At 45.1% G+C, this 24,451-nt stretch overlaps 1 protein-coding gene across 1 annotated transcript in view; it reads right to left on the bottom strand.

Annotated features, from left to right (window-relative positions):
• Positions 1-577: 577 nt before the first annotated feature.
• The window catches only part of LOC125462650 (uncharacterized), a 69,732-nt gene continuing 45,858 nt past the window's right edge, over positions 578-24,451 (bottom strand). Inside the window, exons 12-15 of the mRNA XM_059653207.1 lie at positions 23,732-23,786; positions 22,105-22,191; positions 9,928-9,999; positions 578-1,470 (exon numbers count right to left, since the gene is read on the bottom strand). Coding sequence (XP_059509190.1) covers positions 578-1,470; positions 9,928-9,999; positions 22,105-22,191; positions 23,732-23,786 — 1,107 coding nt within the window. The remainder of the gene's footprint in view (positions 1,471-9,927; positions 10,000-22,104; positions 22,192-23,731; positions 23,787-24,451) is intronic.

The following is a 24,451-nucleotide window of genomic DNA, read 5'->3' on the forward strand; positions in this document are numbered from 1 at the left end:
CATAGAAAAGCAACTTTAGGTTTTTTCCTACTATTCACTCACGGGACATAGACATTGCTGACTGGGCCAGAAGGGGATGAGCTGCCGCCTGAAACTGCTGTAGTCCATGTGCCGGAAATAGGCCCACAATGCTCTTAGCAAGGAGGTTAGGGTCTTTAATACTGAAAGGTTATGTGACAGTGTGAGCGTCACATAATATTAATCAGAGCTTCATAATTTTTAAATTATGATCCATAGCTCCAAGTCACCTCAAACAGAAGCATGGTCAAAACGAACTTAATGAATGATCTCCAATGGCTTTCAGTCTTGCGCAACTGTGCGGCTCAGGAGGTGACCGTTCACCCCATTATGACTGGGCCAGCCCAGTGAATGAGTTGTTTTCCATCTCCTCTACAGGCTTGCAAACAGTTTGTTCTCCCAGTGTCAGCTGCATAGGACTTGAGCAAAGGATGCTGTGTGACGTGCAGGATCTTACTGGAAGGGGACATTCCAAACTGTGAGCGGACAAAGCCCTGAGGCAGCTGTCCTGGTGGCTGACTGTGCTCCCATTCTCTCCAACACCAGCTGTTTGCAGCCTTCACTCTGATTTGCTGCTTTCAGGAGTCAGCGTGCATTGACGGTCATACCCAGAGGACAAGGCCAAGGACTCCTGGGGAACACTGCAACAAGTGTCGTGAACCAAACTGGACACGTGGGCGTTGCAGGACAGAAGCGATGCTTTGGCTTTGACAATCGCGTTCTTTCCCATGCAGGCACTGTGCTGATCAGCTGCGGCGAGGGCTACGTGAGATACTTCAGCCGGATTCCTCTCTCGCATCATCAATTTGTCCAGTACGGAGAATTTCTTTTCAGGAGATGCAGGTGAAGGGAAGGAGACGTGATCGCCACCCTCTCTGTAATGCCAATCCTCAAACCAAGAAGGACAGAGCCGCTGATAGGCAGCGAATGCCTCAATGCTGTTGATCAGCTTCTGCTGAGTTTTACTGACCGTCCACTCAGTCCCCTTGGTGTATGTGAGCATTTGTCGGAACTTCTGCAAGTCATCCATCAGTTTGTACGTCTGCTTCTTCCGGAAGATCTCAGGCACCTTCACCCCAGCACTGATCCTCTCAAAGTAAACAACAGAGAATTTCTCAGTCAAGGACATGGGCTTCTGGTCTGCGACGTTTAGCAAGGCAGGAGTGAATAAGTCACCAAATTCAAATTCCACAAAATAAGGTTTGTCCTCTTCAAGCAGGGACTTGGTTTTCCACTTCACGTCTGCCCCCTTTGACCAGATAATGGTTACTTTATCCGCTGCTGCTAGTTTCTCAGACAGCCAGATCATCGTGCCCTTCTCGGCGAGCTGCCTCCTCTCCCACAGCTCCAGGGTCACTTCGCACTTGCAATCCTGCAGGAGGTAGCAGGCTAAGGCTTCAATCACTGCCTGGAAATATCTGTGATCCCAGCAGCAAAGCAGCAGCAGCTTTACTGTTGAAGTGGGGGGGGGGGGGGGGGGAAAGAAAAAAAAAATACCGATTTTATATTAAAGACAAAAACTGAAAGGATGCTGCAAATCAGAAATTGCTGGAGAAACTCAGCAGGTCTGGCTGCATCTGTGGACAGAAAAGCAGAGGTAACATTTTGGGTCCAGCGATCTTCTGATTCTGAAGAAGGTTCAATGTTACCTCTGTTTCTCTCTCCACAGATGCAGCCAGACCTTCTGAGTTCAGAGATAACGGGAACTGCAGATGCTGCAGAATCCAAGATAACAAAGTGTGAGGCTGGATGAACACAGCAGGCCAAGCAGCATCTCAGGAGCACAAAAGCTGACGTTTTGGCCTAGACCCTTCATCAGAAAATCTGATTTTGTTACCGGATCATCTCGTTACACAAGTTGTGGTAGTTACAGTACAGTATTAGTAAACCAGAGACCGGGGCCAATGTGATAGGGAACGGGAAAAGAAATCCCACGGTGGCAGTGTGGGAGCTTGAATTTATTATTTAACGTCCAAAATAAAAGGCCTAAAATCAGTAACTGACTGTGAAACTGTCGGATTGTCATTTTTAAAAATAGCCTAACTGGTTCCGTGCTGCTCCTTTTGGAGAGGGAACTTAAAACATCCTTCAGATGCTGGAGATCAGAAATAAAAACAGGAAGTGCTGTGAAAGCTCAGTAAGTGTGGTAGTATCTTGTGATGGATGTTCACAGTATCTCATCCTTCAGAAATGTGGGTTCGGACGTGGACAAAGCTGTGTATACCTTTTAAGTTTGATTTCGACTACTAGAATAGACCGGCATTACAGACGGACCTATAGTCCTGTGTTACAGATGTACAAACAGGGTTTCCTACTGAATGTATACCTGCCAATGAATATACCATTGAATGCATGGAACAGATGAGACTCACCCATGACTGCAGAAATTTGACATGAATATAGGAGCAAAGGGACAAGTAAGAACAGAAGTGCACAAATTGGGTTAGGATGGTGGAAGGGGAATTCCTGGTTGGGAGAGGTGAAAGACCTATTGAATGCATTGGGGCAGGAGGTACCATTGGCGCAGATGTGATTGAAATCCACGCTGCACCTTCACTCCATTCCCTTGCTCCCAGAACTTGTCCCCTTTCCCACGTTGTCCTCAAAGTGTGAAGTCACAATCAAACAACAAGTTTCTAGAAGCTCACTGGAGTGAGCCTGGCAGATTTTTTTTTTATAGGCCCCCGCAAAGTTCCAGGGATGTGGAGGAGAGGATTGGCAAAACTATTCTGGGCAGGAGTGAAAGGAATAGGGTGGTAATTATGGGAGACTTTAACTTCCCTAACATTGACTGGAAATGCTATAACTCTAGTACGTCGGATGGATCAGTTTTTGTCCAATGTGTGCAGGACAGTTTCCTGACTCAGTATGTCGAAGGGCCAACAAGAGGGGAGGCCACACTGGATCTGGTACTTGGTAATGAACCAGGCCAGGTGTTTGATTTAGTGGTAGGTGAGCACTTTGGAGAGAGTGACCATAAGTCGGTTATGTTTACTTTAGCAATGGAAAGGGATGGGAACATGCCACAGGGCAAGAGTTATAGATGGGGAAAGGGCAATTATAATGCAATTAGGCAAGACTTAGGAGGTATAGAATGGGTTAGCGAAATGCGAAATGGCGACAATTGTAATGTGTTGCTGGTTTATGGAATAGATATTGCGTGTCCTTGATAGGTATGTCCCTGTCAGGCAGGGAGGAAGCGATAAGGTAAGGGAACCATGGTTTACTAAAGAAATTGCATATCTTGTTAAGCGGAAGAGGGAGGCTTATGTGACGATGAGACGAGATGGTTCAGATGAGGCGATGGAGAGTTACAGATTAGCTAGGAAGGATTTAAAGAGAGAGTTAAGAAGAGCAAGGAGGGGACATGAGCAGATATTAGCAGGTACAATAAAGGAGAACCCTAAAGCTTACTATAGATATGTGAGGAATAAGAGGATGACTAGGGTAGGAATGGGGCCAGTCAAAGACAGAAGTGGGAAGTTGTGTGTGGACCCTGTGGAGATTGGAGAGGTGCTAAATGATTATTTCTCATCTGTTTTCACTGAGGAACAGGAGAATATTATAGAGGAGAAGACTGAGTTACAGGTTACTAGAATTGAAAGGATTAAGGTCAGTAAGGAGGAGGTGTTATCAATTCTAGAAGGCGTGAAGGTACATAAATCCCCTGGGCCGGATGGGATTTTTCCGAGGATTGTCTGGGAAGCTAGGGAGGAGGTGGCGAAGCCTTTGGCCTTGATCTTTGAGTCCTCATTGTTTACGGGTTTAGTACCAGAGGACTGGAGGATTGCAAATGTTGTGCCCTTGTTCAAGAAGGGCAGGAGGGATGACCCAGGTAATTATAGACCTGTGAGCCTTACGTCTGTTGTAGGAAACATTTTGGAAAGGATTATAAGAGATAGGATTTATAATCATCTAGCAAGCAACAATTTGAATGGAGATAGTCAGCATGGATTTATCAAAGGCAGGTCGTGTCTCACAAACCTCATTGAGTTTTTTGAGAAGGTGACCAAGCATGTGGATGAGGGTAGGGCCATTGACGTGGTATATGTGGACTTCAGTGAAGTCTTTGATGAGGTTCCACATGGTAGGCTATTGGAGAAAATACAGAGGAATGGGATTGAGAGAGATTTAGCAGTTTGGATTAGAAACTGGCTTTCTGTCAGAAGGCAACAAGTGGTGGTTGATGGAAAATATTCAGCCAGGAGTCAGGTCACTAGTGGTGTGTCTCAAGGATCTGTTTTGGGACCAGTGCTGTTTGAAATTTTTATAAATGACTTGGACCCAGGCATAGGTGGATGGGTTAGTAAGTTTGCGGATGAACTAGTCAGTGGAGTGGTGGACTGTGTGGAACAATGTTGCAGGCTGCAGGGAGACTTGGATAAACTGCAGAATTGGGCTGAAAAAGGTGGCAAATGGAGTTCAATGTGGATAAATGTGAGGTGATTCACTAAGGGAAGAATAATAGGAAGGCAGAATACTGGGTCAATAGAAAGATTCTTGGTAGTGCAGATGTGCAGAGGGATCTTGGTGTCCATGTACATAGATCCCTGAAAGTTGCCACCCAGGTTGATAGTGCTGTTAAGAAGGCTTACAGTGTTTTAGGTTTTATTGGTAAAGGGATTGAGTTCCAGAGCCGTGATGTCATGCTGCAACTATACAAAATGCTAGTGCGGCCTCATTTGGAATATTGCGTGCAGTTCTGGTCACCCCAATACAGGAAGGATGTGGAAGCATTGGAAAAGGTGCAGAGGAGATTTACCAGGATGTTGCCTGGTCTGGAACGCAGGCCCTATGAAGAAAGGCTGAGGGACTTGGGTCTGTTCTCATTGGAGAGAAGGAGGCTAACAGGGGATTTAATAAACATACAAGATGATCAGAGGATTAGACAGGGTGGACAGTGAGAGTCTTTTTCCAAAGATGATGACTTCAGCTTGTACAAGGGGGCATAGCTACAAATTGAGGGGTGATAGATTTAAGACAGATGTCAGAGGCAGGTTCTTTACTGAGAGAGTGGTAAGGGTGTGGAACGCCCTGCCTTCCAATGTAGTTAACTCAACCACATTAGGGGCATTTAAACAGTCCTTGGATAAGCATATGGATAATGATGGGATAGTGTAGGGGGAGGGGCTTAGATTAGTTCACAGGTCGGCGCAACTTTGAGGGCCGAAGGGCCTATTCTGCACTGTATTTTTCTATGTTCTGTGTTCTATTTCAGTAAGGGCACTAACTGAAGTGAATTCATGCTGGATCAATGAATGAGACTGCAGATTGGTCACAGTCAAACTGAATTGAAGAATAAACTGAACACTTCTAATTGAGCAGCAGCGCGAGCGGGAGCTTGGAGCAGGGGCCTGTCGGGAAGCCGGTGAGTCACTGGTTTTGAATTTATAAAAAGCTTACCTCGTGAATGGGCGGAGGGACGCTGAGCAGGAGCCGACACGGGACTGGTGAGTGAGTGAGGTAATATATTTGTGTGGTTGTGTTACCCGAAACACTACCCGGGTAATGTCTCCCACCCATCCTCCTCCTCTAACCAAAAAAAAGGTTCTGTGCCCCTGATTGGTAAGGTAACAAGTTTATTTTTTTTATTTTTTTTAAGTCTTTGGGATTTTAGAATAATGGGAACGGAGGTCAGGGCAGTTGAATGTTCCTCCTGCAGAATGTGGGAGGTAAGGGTCACCACTAGTGTCCCTGCTGACTACATCTGCGGGAAGTGCACCCAACTCCAGCTCCTCGAAAACCGCGTTAGGGAACTGGAGCTGGAGCTGGATGAACTTCGGATCATTTGGGAGGCAGAGGAGGTTATTGAGAAGAGTTACAGGGAGCCAGTCACTCCTCAGGTATAAGAAAAAGGCAGATGGGTTACGGTCAGCAGACGGAAAGGGAACCGGCGGGCAGTGCAGGGATCCCCTGTAGCCATTCCCCTCAACAATAAGTATATCGTTTTGGATACTGTTGGGGGGGGGGGGAACGACTTACCAGGGGAAAGCAGTGGGGCACAGGTCCCTGGCACAGAGTCTGTCCCTGCTGCTCAGAAGGGAAGGGGGAAGAGGAGCAGAGCATTAGTCATTGGGAACTCCACAGTTAGGGGGACAGATAGGAAGTTCTGTGGGGACGAGAGAGACTCACGGTTGGTGTGTGGCTCCCAGGTGCCAGGGTGCGTGATGTCTCTGATCGTGTTTTTGGGATCCTTAAGGGGGAGGGGGAGCATCCCCAAGTCGTGGTCCACATTGGCACCAACGACATAGGTAGGAAGAGAGATGGGGATTTAAGGCAGGAATTCAGGGAGCTAGGAAGGAAGCGGAAAGCTAGGACAAACAGAGTTGTTGTCACTGGTTTGTTGCCCGTGCCACGTGCGAGTCAGGCGAGGAATAGGGAGAGAGAGGAGTTGAACATGTGGCTACAGGGATGGTGCAGGAGGGAGAGTTTTGGATTCTTGGATAATTGGGGCTCTTTCTGGGGTAGGTGGGACCTCTACAAGCAAGATGGTCTTCACCTGAACCAGAGGGGTACCGATATCCTGGGGGTGAAATTTGCGAAGGCTATTTGGGTGGGTTTAAACTAATTCAGCAGGGGGATGGGCACCAAAATTGTAGTTTGACGATAGAAAAAGGTTGAGAGTAGGGTGGTCCGAAATAAAGTTTCAGGGAAGCAAGATGGCACCCGCAAGCAAGAAGTTGGTTTGAAGTGTGTCCACTTCAATGCCAGGAGCGTCCGGAATAAGGTGGGTGAACTTGCAGCATGGGTTAGTACCTGGGACTTCGATGTTGTGGCCATTTCGGAGACATGGATAGAGCAGGGACAGGAATGGTTGTTGCAGGTTCCGGGATTTAGATGTTTCAGTAAGAATAGAGAAGATGGTAAAAGCGGGGGAGGTGTGGCATTGTTGGTCAAGGACCGTATTACAGTTTCAGAAAGGATGTTTGGGGACTCGTCAACTGAGGTAGTATGGGCTAAGGTTAGAAACAGGAAAGGAGAGGTCACCCTGTTGGGAGTTTTCTATAGACCTCCGAATAGTTGCAGAGATGTAGAGGAAAGGATAGCAAAGATGATTCTCGATAGGAGTGAGAGAGACAGGGTAGTTGTCATGGGGGACTTCAACTTTTCAAATATTGACTGGGAATACTATAGTTCGAGTACTATAGATGGGACAGTTTTTGTCCAGTGTGTGCAGGAGGGCTTCCTGACACAGTATATAAACAGGCCAACAAGGGGCAAAGCCACATTAGATTTGCTACTGGGTAATGAGCCCAGCCAGGTGTTAGATTTGGAAGTAGGTGAGCACTTTGGTGATAGCGATCACAATTCTGTTATGTTTACTTTAGTAATGGAAAGGGATAGGTGTACACCACTGGGCAAGAGTTATAGCTGGGGGAAAGGCAATTATGATGAGATTAGGCACGATTTAGGGAGCATAGGATGGGGAAGGAAACTGCAGGGGATAGGCACATTAGAAATGTGTAGCTTATTCAAGGAAAAGCTCCTGTGTGTCCTAGATAAGTATGTACCTGTCAGGCAGGGAGGAAGCTGTAGAGTGCGACAGCCATGGTTTACAAAGGAGGTGGAATCTCTGGTCAAGAGGAAGAAGAAGGCTTATGTTAGGATGAGATGTGTAGGCTCAGTTAGGGCACTTGAGGGCAATGAGGTCGCCAGGAAAGACCTAAAGAGAGAGCTCAGAAGAGCCAGGAGGAGACATGAGAAGTTGTCAATGGATAGGATCAGGGTAAACCCTAAGGCTTTCTATAAGTATTTAAGGAATAAAAGAATGACGAAAGTAAGATTAGGGCCAATCAAGGATAGTAGTGGTAAGTTGTGTGTGGAGCCAGAGGACATAGGGGAAGCGCTAAATGAACATTTTTCAATAGTATTCACTCTAGAAAACGACAATGTTGTCGAGGGGAATACTGAGATACAGGCTACTAGACTAGGTGGGATTGAGGTTCACAAGGAAGAGGTATTAAAAATCCTACAGAGGGTGAAGATAGATACGTCCCCTGGGCCGGATGGCATTTATCCAAGGATCCTCTGGGAAGCCAGGGAGGAGATTGCCGAGCCTTTGGCATTGATCTTTAACTCGTCATTGTCTACAGGAATAGTGCCAGATGACTGGAGGATAGCAAATGTGGTTCCCCTGTTCAAGAAGGGGAGTAGAGACAACCCTGGTAATTATAGACCACTGAGCCTTACTTCAGTTGTTGAAGTGCTGGAAAAGATTATAAGGGATAGGTTTTATGATAATCTAGAAAAGAATAAATTGATTAGGGATAGTCAGCACGGTTTTGTGAAGGGAAGATCGTGCCTCACAAACCTTATTGAGTTCTTTGAGAAGGTGACCAAACAGGTAGATGAGAGTAAACCGGTTGATGTGGTGTATATGGATTTCAGCAAGGCATTCGATAAGGTTCCCCACAGTAGGCTATTGTACAAAATGCGGACGAATGGAATTGTGGGAGATATAGCAGTTTGGATCGGAAATTGGCTTGCTGAAAGAAGACAGAGGGTGGTAGTTGATGGGAAATGTTCATCCTGGAGACCAGTTACTAGTGGTGTATCGCAAGGGTCGGTGTTGGGTCCACTGCTGTTTGTCATTTTTATAAATGACCTGGATGAGGGCGTAGAAGGATGGGTTAGTAAATTTGCAGACGACACGAAGGTCGGTGGAGTTGTGGATAGTGACGAAGGATGCTGTAGGTTGCAGAGAGACATAGATAAGCTGCAGAGCTGGGCTGAGAGGTGGCAAATGGAGTTTAATGCAGACAAGTGTGAGGTGATGCACTTTGGTAGGAGTAACCGGAAGGCCAAGTACTGGGCTAATGGTAAGATTCTTGATAGTGTAGATGAGCAGAGAGATCTCAGTGTCCATGTACACAGTTCCTTGAAAGTTGCCACCGAGGTTGACAGGGCTGTTAAGAAGGCGTACAGTGTTTTAGCTTTTATTAATAGAGGGATCGAGTTCCGGAACCAAGAGGTTATGCTGCAGCTGTACAAAACTCTGCTGCGGCCGCACTTGGAGTATTGTGTACAGTTCTGGTCACCGCATTATAAGAAGGATGTGGAAGCTTTGGAAATGGTGCAGAGGAGATTTACTAGGATGTTGCTTAGTCTGGAGGGAATGTCTTACGAGGAAAGGCTGAGGGACTTGAGGCTGTTTTCATTGGAGAGAAGAAGGTTGAGAGGTGACTTAATTGAAAAATATAAAATAATCAGAGGGTTAGATAGGGTGGATAGGGAGAACCTTTTTCCTAGGATGGTGACGGCGAGCACGAGGGGGCATAGCTTTAAATTGAGGGGTGAAAGATATAGGACAGATGTCAGAGGTAGTTTCTTTACTCAGAGAGTAGTAAGGGAATGGAACGCTTTGCCTGCAACGGTAGTAGATTCGCCAACTTTAGGTACATTTAAGTTGTCATTGGATAAGCATATGGACGTACATGGAATAGTGTTGGTTAGATGGGCTTGAGATCGGTATGACAGGTCGGCACAACATCGCGGGCCGAAGGGCCTGTACTGTGCTGGAATGTTCTATGTTCTATGTTCTATCACCCCCTGCCGTGTTCAAGGGGAATTGGAGATGTTGGTAAAGTTAGGGCGGCACGGTGGCTCAGTGGCTAGCACTGCAGCCTCACAACGCCAGGGACCCAGATTCAATTCCAGCCTCGGGCGAGTCTGTGTGGAGTTTGCAAATTCTTCCTGTGCCTGTGTGGGTTTCTTCCGGGTGCTCCGGTTTCCTCCCACAGTCCAAAGATGTGCAGGCTAGGTGCATTGGCCATGCTAAATTGCCCGTAGTGTTCAGAGGTGAGTGTGTTATAGGGGAATGGGTTTGGGTGGGATTCTTCAAGGGGCAGTGTGGACTTGTTGGGCTGTAGGGAATATAATCTACTCAGGAAGATCACTGCATATTATTACCTGGGGCCATTCGCATTTTCAGCTGTTCATTTTCTTCTTGAAGTTTCTGACAAAGCTGAGATCCTTTCATATCTGTTGGGTAAAAGAAGGAGAAGTCAATGTGAGGCTAAAGACGAGAGAGAGAGAGATTATTACAGGCTACAATGGTGAGATAAAATACAGAACATGGAACATAGATCAGTACTGCACAGTATAGGCCCTTCGACTCAGGATGTTGTGTCAAATTTTTACACTAAACCTAAGGTCTATCTAACCTCCATCCCTACCTTATACTATCGTCCATTTGCCTATCTAATTGCCGCTTAAATGCCCCTAATGAGGCCAACTCCACCACTACCCTCTCCGGCAATGCATTCTACTCCCCAACTAGTCACTGGGTAAAGAAACTACCTCTGACATCTCCCCCATATCTACCTCAACTCTCTTTAAAACTATGTCCTCTCGTAAAAGCTACCTCCACCCTAGGAAAAAGTCTCTGACTGTCTATCTATACCTCTGGTCATCTTGTACACCTCTATCAAGTCACCTCTCATCCTTTGTCGGTCTAAAGAGAAGAGCCCTCGCTCTCTCAACCTTTCCTTGTAAGACCTTCCCTCCATTCCAGGCAACATCCTGGTAAATCTCCTCTGCACCTTTTCCAATGCTTCCACATCTTTCTTGTAATGAGTCGACCAGAACTGGACACAATACTCCAGATGTGGCTGAACCAGGCTTTTGTGTAGCTGGAGCATAATTTCATGGCTCTTGAACTCAATCCCTCTATTGATGAAAGCTAACACACCATATACCTTCTTAACAACTCTATCCACCTGGGTGGCAGCTTTCAGGGGACTGTGAACATGAACCCCAAGATTCCTCTGCTCCTCCACACTGCCAAGAATCTCTGTTAACGCTGTATTCTGCTTTCAAGTTTGTCCTCCTTCCAAAATGAATCACCTCACACTTTTCAGGATTAAACTCCATCTGCCACTTCTCAGCCCAGCTCTGCATCTATCAATGTCCCTTTGTAATCTAGAACAGCCCTCCGCACTATCCGCAACTTGACCCACCTTCATATCATCTGTGAACTTGCTAATCCACCCTTCTACTCCTTCATTCAAATCATTTATGAAAATCACAAATAGAAGAGGACCCAGAACAAATCCTTGTAGTACACCACTCGTAACTGAGCACCATGTTGAATATTTCCATCTACTACTACACTTTGGATTCAAAAATGGCTGACCCTCAGACAATCTGCCATATTTCCCCCTATCCCAAGCCTCCTTATTTTGTGCATGAGCCTACCATGGGGAACCTTATCAAATGCCTTACTTAAACCCATGTATACCCCATCCACTGCTCTACCTTCATCCAAATGTTTGGTCACCTCTTCAAAGAAATCAGTAAGGTTTGTGAGGCATGATCTATCCCTCACAAATCCATGCTGACTATCACGAATCAAACTGTGCCTTTCCAAGTGATGAAAAAATCTTGTCTCTCAGAGCCCTTTCCAATAACTTAGCTGCTGCTGAAGTAAGATGAATTGGCCTGTAATTTGTAGGGTTATCACTATTCCCTTTTTTTGAACAAGGGAATGATGTTTGCCACTCTCCAATCTTCTGGCACTATACCTGTGGACAGCGAGGATGAAAAGATCATCGCCAAAGGCCCTGTGATCTCTTCTCTCACTTCCCATAGAATCCTTGGATAAATCCCATCGGGCCTGGGGGACTTATCTATAGAACATAGAACATAACAGCACAGTACAGGTCCTTCAGTCCTCGATGTTCTGCCGACCTGTCATACCGATCTCAAGCCCATCTAACCTGCACTATTCCATGTACGTCCATATGCTTATCCAATGACGACTTAAATGTACCTAAAGTTGGCGAATCTACTACCATTGCAGGCAAAGCGTTCCATTCCCTTACTACTGTCTGAGTAAAGAAACTACGTCTGACATCTGTCCTATATTTTTCACCCCTCAATTTAAAACTATGCACCCTCGTGCTCGCCGTCACCATCCTAGGAAAAAGGTTCTCCCTATCCACCCTATCTAACCCTCTGATTATTTTATATGTTTCAATTAAGTCACCTCTCAAACTTCTTCTCTCTAATGAAAACAGCCTCAACCTTTCCTCGTAAGACCTTCCCTCCAGACCAGGCAACATCCTAGTAAATCTCCTCTGCACCCTTTCCAAAGCTTCCACATCCTTCTTATAATGCGGTGACCAGAACTGTACGCAATACTCCAAGTGCGGCCACACCAGAGTTTTGTACAGCTTCACCATAACCTCTTGGTTCCGGAACTCGATCCCTCTATTAATAAAAACTAAAACACTGTACGCCTTCTTAATAGCCCTGTCAACCTGGGTGGCAACTTTCAAGGAACTGTGTACATGGCCACCGAGATCTCTCTGCTCATCTACACTACCAAGAATCTTACCATTAGCCCTGAACTTTGCCTTCTGGTTACTCCTGCCAAAGTGCATCACCTCACACTTGTCTGCATTAAACTCCATTTGCCACCTCTCAGCCCAGCTCTGCAGCTTATCTATGTCTCTCTGCAGCCTACAGCATCCTTCGTCACTATCCACAACTCCACCGACCTTAATGTCATCTGCAAATTTACTAACCCATCCTTCTACGCCCCCATACAGGTCATTTATAAAAATGACAAACAGCAGTGGACCCAACACCGACCCTTGTGGTACACCACTAGTAACTGGTCTCCAGGATGAACATTTCCCATCAACTACCACCCTCTGTCTTCTTTCAGCAAGCCAATTTCCGATCCAAACTGCTATATCTCCCACAATTCCATTCCTCCGCATTTTGTACAATAGCCTATTGTGGGGAAACCTTATCGAACGCCTTGCTGAAATCCATATACACCACATCAACCGGTTTACTCTCATCTACCTGTTTGGTCACCTTCTCAAAGAACTCAATAAGGTTTGTGAGGCACGATCTTCCCTTCACAAAACCGTGCTGACCATCCCTAATCAATTTATTCTTTTCTAGATGAGTATAAATCGTGTCCATTATAACTTTTTCCAACACTTTACCAACAACTGAGGTAAGGCTCAGTGGTCTATAATTACCAGGGTTGTCTCTACTCCCCTTCTTGAACAGAGGGACCACATTTGCTATCCTCCAGTCATCTGGCACTATTCCTGTAGACAATGACGAGTTAAAGATCAATGCCAAAGGCTTGGCAATGTCCTCCCTGGCTCCCCAGAGGATCCTTGGATAAATCCCATCCGGCCCAGGGGACTTATCTAGCTTCACCTTCTGAAGGATTTCTAAAACCTCTTCCTTGTGAACCTCAATCGCACCTAGTCTAATAGCCTGTATCTCAGTATTCCCCTCGACAACATTATCGTTTTCTAGAGTGAATACTGTTGAAAAATATTCATTTAGCACTTCCCCTATCTCCTCTGGCTCCACACACAACTTACCACTACTATCCTTGATTGGCCCTAATCTTACTTTCGTCATTCTTTTATTCCTTAAATACTTATAGAAAGCCTTAGGGTTTACCCTGATCCTATCCATTGACAACTTCTCATGTCTCCTCCTGGCTCTTCTGAGCTCTCTCTTTAGGTCTTTCCTGGCGACCTCATTGCCCTCAAGTGCCCTAACTTAGCCTTCATATCTCATCCTAACATAAGCCTTCTTCTTCCTCTTGACCAGAGATTCCACCTCCTTCATAAACCACGGCTCCCGCACTCTACAGCTTCCTCCCTGCCTGACAGGTACATACTTATCTAGGACACACACAGGAGCTTTTCCTTGAATAAGCTACACATTTCTAATGTGCCTATCCCCTGCAGTTTCCTTCCTCATCCTATGCTCCTTAAATCTTGCCTAATCTCATCATAATTGCCTTTCCCCCAGCTATAACTCTTGCCCAGTGGTATACACCTATCCCTTTCCATCACTAAAGTAAACATAACAGAATTGTGATCGCTATCACCAAAGTGCTCACCTACTTCCAAATCTAACACGTGGCCAGGCTCATTACCCAGTAGCAAATCTAATGTTGCTTCGCCCCTTGTTGGACTATCTGCATACTGTGTCAGGAAGCCCTCCTGCACACACTGGACAAAAACTGTCCCATCTATAGTACTCGAACTATAGTATTCCCAGTCAATATTTGAAAAGTTGAAGTCCCCCATGACAACCACCCTGTCTCTCTCACTCCTATCAAGAATCATCTTTGCTATCCTTTCCTCTACATCTCTGGAACTATTCGGAGGCCTATAGAAAACTCCCAACAGGGTGACCTCTCCTTTCCTGTTTCTAACCTCAGCCCATACTACCTCAGTTGACGAGTCCCCAAACTCCTTTCTGCAACTGTAATACTGTCCTTGACCAACAATGCCACACCTCCGCCCCTTTTACCATCTTCTCTGTTCTTACTGAAACATCTAAATCCCGGAACCTGCAACAACCATTCCTGTCCCTGCTCTATCCATGTCTCCGAAATGGCCACAACATCGAAGTCCCAGGTACTAACCCATGCTGCAAGTTCACCCACCTTATTCCGGACGCTCCTGGCATTGAAGTGGACACACTTCAAACCAACTTCTTGCTTGCGGGTGCCATCTTGCTTCCCTGAAACTTTATTTCGGACCACCCTACTCTCAACCTTTTTCTATCGTCAAACTACAATTTTGGTGCCCATCCCCCTGCTGAATTAGTTTAAACCCACCCAAATAGCCTTCGCAAATTTCACCCCCAGGATATCGGTACCCCTCTGGTTCAGGTGAAGACCATCTTGCTTGTGGAGGTCCCACCTACCCCAGAAAGAGCCCCAATTATCCAAGAATCCAAAACCCTCCCTCCTGCACCATCCCTGTAGCCACGTGTTCAACTCCTCTCTCTCCCTATTCCTCGCCTCACTCGCACGTGGCATGGGCAACAAACAAGAGACAACTCTGTTCGTCCTAGCTCTCAGCTTCCTTCCTAGCTCCCTGAATTTCTGCCTTAAATCCCCATCTCTCTTCCTACCTATGTCGTTGGTGCCAATGTGGACCACGACTTGGGGATGCTCCCCCTCCCCCTTAAGGATCCCAAAAACACGATCAGAGACATCACGCACCCTGGCACCTGGGAGGTAACACACCAACCGTGAGTCTCTCTCGTCCCCACAGAACTTCCTATCTGTCCCCCTAACTATGGAGTCCCCAATAACTAATGCTCTGCTCCCCTTCCCCGTTCCCTTCTGAGCAGCAGGGACAGACTCTGTGCCAGAGACCTGTGTCCCACTGCTTTCCCCTGGTAAGTCCCCGCCACCCACAACAGTATCCAAAACGGTATACTTATTGTTGAGGGGAATGGCCACAGGGGATCCCTGCACTGCCTGCCGGTTCCCTTTCCATCCCCGTCCATCTGCCTTTTTCTTATACCTGAGGAGTGACTATCTCCCTGTAACTCTTCTCAATAACCCCCTCTGCCTCCCAAATGATCCGAAGTTCATCCAGCTCCAGCTCCAGTTCCCTAACCCGGTTTGCGAGGAGCTGGAGTTGGGTGCACTTCCTGCAGATGTAGTCAGCAGGGACACTAGTGGTGACCCTTACCTCCCACGTTCTGCAGGAGGAACATTCAACTGCCCTGACCTCCGTTCCCATTATTCTAAATTCCCAAGACTTAAAAAATAAAGAATAAAAAAATAAACTTGTTACCTTACCAATCAGGCACACAGAACCGTTTTTTTTTGGTTAGAGGAGGAGGATGGGTGGGAGACACTATCCGAGTAGTGTTTCGGGTAACGTAACCACACAAATATATTACCTCACTCACTCACCAGTCCCGTGTCGGCTCCTGCTCAGCGCACCTCTGCCTATTCACGAGGTAAGCTTTTTAAAGATTCAAAAACCGTGACTCACCGGCTTCCCGTCAGGCTCCTGCTCCAAGCTCCCACTCGCGCTGCTGCTGCAACCAGAAATCTATCTTCAAAGTCCTCAAAATTCTCAGTACAATTTCCTTACTACCATCGACCTCCTCTAGCCTACCAGCCTGCTTCACACTGTCCTTCTGTACAACTAGGTCCCTCTCAGTTGTGAATACCAAAGAAAAGCATACATTAAGGACCTCTCCTATCTCTTTAGGCTCTGTGCACAAATCCACTTTACAATGTTTGATTGGCCCTACCCTTTCTCTGGTCATTCTCTTATTCCTCACATACGTGTAAAAAGTCTTGGGGTTTTCCTTGATCCTATCTGCCAAGGTTTTCTCATGCCCCCTTATCGCTCTCCTGAGCCATTTCTTCAGCTCCTTTCTGGCTACCTTGTGTCCTTCTATAGCCTTTTGTCAATAATTCATCAGGACAGTCCCCACTGGGTATTTCCCACACCCTGAGCTCTCTACGTTGCCAATTGGTCAGTGCTGCCTTCCTTCCTGTAGCTCACTAACAGGAGAAAAAGACAATGGGAAATTTCTTTTCTTTTGAAATTGAGACGGTTACAGCAAGTAGGTCTTGGCCCCTCGCATAGAATTCTACCCTTTAAAGGCAAAGGACGACAGATATCAGAAATAAAACCAGAAAATGTTGGAAACACTCATCAAGTCAGGCAGCATCTTGGGGGGAATGGGGTGGGGGGAGGGTGGTGGGAGGAGGAGAAGGGAAGAAGGGAGGGGGAGAGAGAGAGACAGTCAACCTTTAAGTGGTTACATTTAGGTCATGACTTTTTATCAGCAGGAGCTGGATATTTACAGCACTTCCCACTTTCCTGTAAGTTTGCCCCAGTTTCTTTTATTGTTCCTGGACATGGTCATCGCTGGTGAAAGCTGCATTTACTGCCCATCCCTAACTGCCTTGCAGAAAGTGGTGCTGAGCTCTGCATCTTGTGGGTTAACAGTTTGATGGGCAGTGGGATCCCAGTTGTACCACTCCCAGGGTGCATAGAATATGCACAGTAAATGTGTGCAAGCTAGCTCTCCCAGATTCTATCTCAATGGAAACTATACACTTCCCAGTGAAGGGGATTAGAAACTGATCCAAGGCAATTCTCCCTCATTCAGTCTGAGCTGCAGCAGTACCTGTTAGCTGCTGAAAATGAGACAGGACGAGGACCCCATCGATGCTCTGTAACAGAAAGTTTGCATTTACACCTTATGGATATCTCAAAGCATCTTACAGAAGAACACAGTCCTTTCTGGGAGTACTGTAGCATAGGAAACAAGCTCTCACAAGCAGCAATGATGACTTTTTTTTTGATAATGTTGGTTGAGGTGATCAATATTGACCAAGACAACAGGGAGATCTCCCTGTTCCTCTCCAATTAATGCCAATATTTTGTATATGAGTTCTGAAGAAAAATTGTATGACACTGTAAAAAATAATTTTGTTTCTGTCTTCATCAGTGCTGCCAGTTTCTCCAGCATTTTCTGTGTCAGTTTCGGATTTCCAGTGTTTGCAGTATTTTGTTTTTACCTCTTCAGATAAAGGCCGGGCACCTTTTAGATTTCCTTGCGAGAGCAAAGAGGGTTTCTGGCCATCAGCTGTCAAAGTACGATGTTCCCTCTGAACTGCTCTTGGAAAACCAGCCTGGACTTTTCGGTGCAAATCTCAGGATGTTTTGAATTTGAATTCATAATTTTCTAACCCATAAAACAACACGAGTTAGGAGCAGGAGTAGACTATTTGGCCCATTGAGCCTGTTCTATGATTCAATATGATCCCAGCTGACCTCAGGCTTCGATTCCACTTCCCCACTCGTTCCTCAAGAGACCAAAAATCTGTCCATCCCACCCACGAATATATTCAACCGTACAGCAGCCATATCTCAACGGGAGAAGAATTTCAGAGATTGGTTGAAGTAATTTTTCCTCGTCCCAGTCCTCTAAGATCCTGAGGTAGTACCTACAACACCCATCATCTAGAAGGACAAGGAGAGCAGACACATCCCCTCCAAGTTCCCTCCGAAGCCACTCAGCATTCCAACTTGGAAATATATTGCCATTCTTCCACAGTCACCACATCAAAATCTGGAATTCCCTCCTTAGTAGCCCTGTGGGTTTATCTACAGCACAGGGACTGCAGTGGTTCAAAAAAGTGACACACCACTGCCTTCTGAAGAGCAGTTAGGGATGGGGAATAAACGATGGTCCAGCCAGCAACGTCCATGCCCCCATGAGTGAACATTTTAAAGCAGGGTCAGTCCTTTATCCTGAGACTGCGCCCTGGTGTCTTAGATTCCTTGACCAGAGAAATGAGCTCTTAATATTTACTCTGTCAAGGCCTTTCAGAACCTTGTAGGTTGAGATTAGGTCATCTCTCATTCTTCTAAATTCCACAACATATAGCCCCAATTTAATCACCCTCTCATTATAGAACAAAACCTCTCATTCCAAGAAGCAATTTAGTGACCTTTAGTCATATAACCTTCACTACAGGAGTCCTTAAACTTGGTCCTATGTGTGGTTTCACTGTAGTCCTATACAGTTGTAGCAAGACTTAATTCCTTTTACTCCACTCCCTTTGCAGTTACGCCAGTATGCCATTTGCTTTCCTGCTTGCTGTATCTGCATGCAAACCTTTCCCCATTATCCAACCACTCCCAAGTCTTCATAATCACAAGCTTCACACACTACAGAGAAAGGAGAGATAGCATCCTCTGCGCATCTCAGTGTTAGCACTGACCAGCTGACTCACTAACTGGCATATCACGCGTCACTGACTCTCCAGATACATTTGTGAGTGAGGTTTGGTTTAGAGAAGATGGAGTAGTGTCACCTGAGGTTCCTTATGACAGCACTAATGTTTGCAAAGTAAATACATACATTCCAACCTCATCCAGAACATGACAAAAATAACTAGCAAACACTCAGGCCAGTGTTGAGGGAGGGCAGCAATGATAAAAGTGCTGCCTTTTGAGACATGAAGCAAAGAGCTGTCTGCCCTCTCAGATTGTTGTAAAAGATTCTATTGTACAACTGCAGGGGGACTTGTCCCGGTGTCACAGCCAATATTTATCCCTTAACCAAGGTCACAAAAACAAATGATGCAGCTCTTTGTGAGAGCTTGCTAAGTGGAAATTGGCTGCCAAGTTTCCTAAATCACAACAGTGGCTACTCTTCAAAAATACTTCACTGCAACATAAGAACATTGTACTTAGAAAGAGGAGTCTGTTTATTCATTAAAGAATGAGGGCATCACTGGCTAGGCCAGCATTTATTGCTCATGCCTAATTACCCAAAGATCAGCTAAGAGTTAGTCATGTTGCTGTGAATCTGGAGTCATGTGTCGGCCAGACCAGCTAAGGATGGCAGTTTCCTTCCCTATACGGCATGAGTGAACCAGAGGGGTGTTTCCAACAATTGGCAACGGTCATCATTGGATTCTTAATTACAAATATCTTATTGAATTCAAATTCCAGGGTCTGCCATGTGGCACTCGAATATGAGTCCCAAAAACATTATCTGAGTCTCTGGATTAACAGTCCAGCAATAATGTCACTAGACCATCGCCTGCCCATCTAGGCTGTTTGACTCTTTGAGCCTGTGCCACCTTTTAGTAAGTTTATGGTGGATCTGTCTGTGCTCTCGACCTCGTGTTCCTGTCTGTCCCAATAGCCCTCAAACCTCTATCATCAAAACTCTAACTCAAACTCGAACAAATATTGACCCAGCCTCCATTACTTTCACAATGTAACATACCTCCAACAGAAATAAATTTTTTCACCTCCAGTGTAAAACCAGTTTACAGAATTTTAAATTGTGCCCCTTAGTTCTTGCCACATGAACACGTGTATAAACATTCAAGGTAGAAGCAACAGCAGGCCATTCAGCCCCTCAAGCCTGCTCTGCCATTCAATAAGTCCGTGGCTGATCTGACAACAATCTCAACTCCACATTCCCACCTTTCACCCTCTCGCTTATCAAGAATGTAACTCTGCCTTAAACATATTAAAAGGCAGGTAGGATTAGTTTAGTTTGGGATTATATTAGGCATGGACTGGTTGGGCCAAAGGGTCTGCTTCTGTGCTGTACGACTATCTGACTCTATGACTCTGTTTCCACAGCCTTTTGAGGAAGAGACTTCTCAAGACTCACAGCCCACTGAGATAAACTATGTCTTATCATCTCTGTCCTAATTGGGCAACCCCTAGTTCTAAATTCTCCCACAACAGGGAACATCATTTCCAAATGGCCCTGTTGGAATCCCTCAAGATCATTTATGTTTCAATCAAATCACCAATTGTTCTAACCTCCAATGGATCTGAGCACAGACTGGGTCCATCCTTTCCTCATAAGAAACCTGTCTATTTTAAATATTAGTCAAGGAAGCCATCTTTGATCTGCTTCTAATGTATTTACATTTTCCTTAAATAAGGAGATCAATAACAGGCAAAGTGTTTGCGATGTCTCCCCAATGTATACCCTGTATGTCTGAAACATAACCTCTCTATTTCTGTATTCAATTCCCCTTGCAGTAAATGATAACATTTCAATAGCTTTTCTAATTACTAGTTGTACTTGCAGACTAATCTTTTTTAATACATACACGAGTGCATACAGATCTCTCTGCTTGTCAGAACTCTGTAATCTCTCACCATTTAGATAAAATGCTTCTTTATTAGTTTCTGTTCAATTTCTCATTTTCCCACATCACATTCAATTTGCCAGATCTTTACTCACTCACTTAACCATATTGCATCATAGCCTGCTTAAGTGCTCTTCACAGCTTGTTTTCTTAATTATCTTTGTATTATCAGCAAGTTTAGCAACTACACCTTCATCGAAGTCATTTATACAGGTTGTAAAAAGTTGAAATCCTAACATTGGCCCCTGTGCTACACCAGGGGCGATATCATGTCAACCATAAAATGGCCTATTTAAACCCACTCTCTGTCTCCTGTTAACCAGTGAATCTTTTATCCATGCCAGTATGTTAGCCCAAATGCCATGAGATTTTATTTTCTATCATAAGCTTTCATGTGGCACCATATCAAATGCCTTCCAGAAATCTCTGTAGACCACATTCACCAACCTCCCTTTATCCACAGCACATGCTTCTTCAAAGAACTCCAAAAAATCAGTTGAACATAATTTCTCTTTTGCAAATCCATTTTGACCCAACCTGATTACCTTAAATTTCTCCAAATGCTTTACTGTAATGTCGTTAATAAAAGCTTCTGACATTTTCTTTGTGTCTCTCCCACAAAAAAACTTCAGTATTCACCCAGATAATAAAATGTGAGGCTGGATGAACACAGCAGGCCAAGCAGCATCTCAGGAGCACAAAAGCTGACGTTTCGGGCCTAGACCCTTCATCAGAGAGCTCTGATGAAGGGTCTAGGCCCGAAACGTCAGCTTTTGTGCTCCTGAGATGCTGCTTGGCCTGCTGTGTTCATCCAGCCTCACATTTTATTATCTTGGAATCTCCAGCATCTGCAGTTCCCATTATTTCAGTATTCACCCAATTGAGTCCCCTCAGATTTTATTCTTTTATATATCCAGAAGTGCTCCTACACGCAACTGAATGGGTTTTATTCCCACTGTCACCAAATCACTGTAGTACCCTCAGGATCTTCAGTTTCAATAAGATATAAATCAACTGGAAAGTGCTTTGGGATGTTTGGTGACCTTGGTGCTATATAAATACAAGTCTTTTAACACTTTGTGCAATGCCAAGTGAGCACCACAATGACTCTTAACATTGAGCTTTCTATCAATCTCCAAAGGTCTTTTGACTAATCAAAAACCTTCAGAAAGCACCTTCCAAACCCATGACCACTTCCATCTAGAAGGACAAGGGCAGCAGATACATGGGAACACCACCACCTTCAAGATCCCCTCCAAGTCACTCACTATCTTGAGCTGGACAGGTATTGCTGTTCCTTCACGGACCCTGTTGCTGGGTCAAAGTCCTGGAATTCCCTCCTCAATGGCATGGTGGGACCACATACAGCACATGGTTTGCAGTGGTACAAGAAGGCAGCTGACCACCATTTTCTCAAAGGCCAACTAAGGACGGGCCCAGCCAGTGACATTTTTAAAAAACCCTCCATTTTGGATGATTGATGTGATTAAATTGAATTTTGTGCAATCACTCTGCCTTAATGCCGGTATTTTCCTCAGCTATTCTTGAAGTACTATTGTGCACCTTCCCACAAAGTCACATTGTTACAGATTGCAGAGGGAGTCCTAAACACACCGACAATAGGACAAACATCAGACACTCACATTTCTTGTATAGGATCATTGCTGTCAGCGGACATAGGACGAGGCTTATTAAAGATGTGGCAGCAAACCAGCAGGATAGAGTTCTCTCTGAAATACGAAAGATGTGTTTCTTAGAAACAAAATGTACTGCTGGGTGCTTCACATAAACAGATCTTTGGAAAGGACACAGGAGACGAACAAGATTATTCTGAAGCCTATTATGCCATTTAATTGGATTACGGCTGAGCTGTATCTTAACTCTATTTATCTGGCTTGGTTCCCTCTCCCTCGATATTTTTTGCCTGGAAACCTCCAGATTTCCCTAACCCCACCATGCGAAGGAATGATTTTAGACATCACACAAGAATGGCTTAGCTCAAATCTTAAGCTTCTGGCATCTTGCTCCAAAATCCGTCCCACTCGAGGAAATCATTTCTGTTTATTTACCCAATCAATGCTTTCAGTCATCTTAAGCCTCTCAGTTAAATTGTTCCTTCACGTTGCTGACATGAGAAGTACGTTGTTGAAACATTTAAACACATCAAGGCAAATGCAAGAATGCCACATTTCAAAGGATCACAACAAGTTAGACTTCAGGACAAAAGGGTCTTTTGGTTGGAAAGTCAACTGTAATTGGCTCAGGCATTGCCATGGAGAAAGCAATGGGACTTTCCAATATAGTCTCTCCAAGCTCCCCTGGGTAATTCTACAATACACAAAGCTTGAATATATTCCATTTCTTCGCAGACAATCACTCCTTGATCATGAATACATGGCAGTTCCATCAGGGGAACCACACCACGCACTCAACTGATTAACTTCAAGTTAGTTGTTAGTTTAGCTGTTAGCGCACTCAGGTTTGTTTAGCAACTGCTGTCCACAAGTGGATTCACATCTCACAGCAGCTATTTTGTTTCGGTTTTGCAAGTGAGAGGTGACGTTTCCCATTCTCCATGGCAACCCCCTTCAACAATCAGTGTTGGTATGGTGCAGGGGGAAGACGTCATCACTTATATTGGTGAGATATTCAAGTTCATCAAACATGGAAATCCACCCCGGTTCGAGATGCAAATGACCCAACATACAAGCAAATGAGACACGCAGTGGGGGTGCCAGAAAGATCTGAAAGCCGACTTCTGCTTTTCTGTGTGTCTCAGTCACTCTGAGGATGCTGTGGGGAAGGGAACAAGCGTAGGCCCCTGCGGGTATTTCACTATAGCAAAATGCTGGACGTTTAGAAATCTAGGACCGGATAATGACCACATAGAGTATAAACCTGACTGTCCATTGTAAACCTAGATAAATGTCCACCCTAGACTAACAGGATGGAAGAAGGTGTATTAGATGAACACTTGTCTTTCTCCATCTTACAGTTCTCAAATTCCTTAAACCACCCCTCTGTTCCTTCCCATCAGTTTCCCCTGACCCTAAAACCTAGACAGCTCTTAACACAGAAAACTCAGAACATCCAACTGAAAGGCAGAATATCATTAATAGACAAGATACTTCTCACTAACAGAAAGGACAGCAGCTGAGTTAAGGGTATGAGGCTTAAATACTGTTTTCATATTTAAATTGAAACCAATGAATGAAGGTGAGAAGTTGTTACATTTGGTACAAATTGCTTTATCTAGAAAGGTTTTCCTACTTGGCTGTGTACAGTAGATTTTTTCAGGCAGTGGGTAGATGTCATCAGACCAGACCTGCAAGAAAATAACAGTCACGTAATTGTTTTTCTCCCAGGGTTTTCTACCTCAGGGAAGGTTAGACCAGAGTGCCCCAATCTCCAGCATGAGCAGGGCAAGGAGGTAGAAAATGACCCCACCCTGGCTGGAATGGGGTATTGAACCCCATACTGTTGGAACCAATCTGACCTACACCAGCCATTTAGGCCAAGCTGCTCCTCAAAGAATTGCACCTTTAATAAATGATGCTTCTGGGCAGGTGATGTCATTATGGTAATAGTCACTGGGAAGTAATCCAAACACCCAGGTAATGACCTGGGAATCTGGGTTCAAATCCCAGCATGATAGATGGTGGAATTTGCAAATCTAATCATGAGTATGAAACTAATGTTAATTGTTGTACAAACCCATTCGGTTCAACTAATGCTCCCCCTTTAGAGAAGGATTTCTGCGTTACTTACCTGATCTGGACTACACCTCACTCCAGCAATGTGGCTGAGTCTTAAGATCCCTGTGAAAGTTACTCATTGTATCAAAACCACTAAGAGTCTCGATGGGAAGGAATTGAATTGAGGCACCGGTGACAACAGCAAACTCTACCCTATCGATCCTGAAAAATTCTCTTTACCAGCAATCCCTCTTGTTTCCTTATTGGATGTGCAGCCCTCCAAGGCCTGAGCAGG

Source organism: Stegostoma tigrinum, chromosome 21 (genome assembly GCF_030684315.1).
Source record: "Stegostoma tigrinum isolate sSteTig4 chromosome 21, sSteTig4.hap1, whole genome shotgun sequence".
NCBI classification, from domain to species: Eukaryota; Metazoa; Chordata; class Chondrichthyes; order Orectolobiformes; family Stegostomatidae; genus Stegostoma; species Stegostoma tigrinum.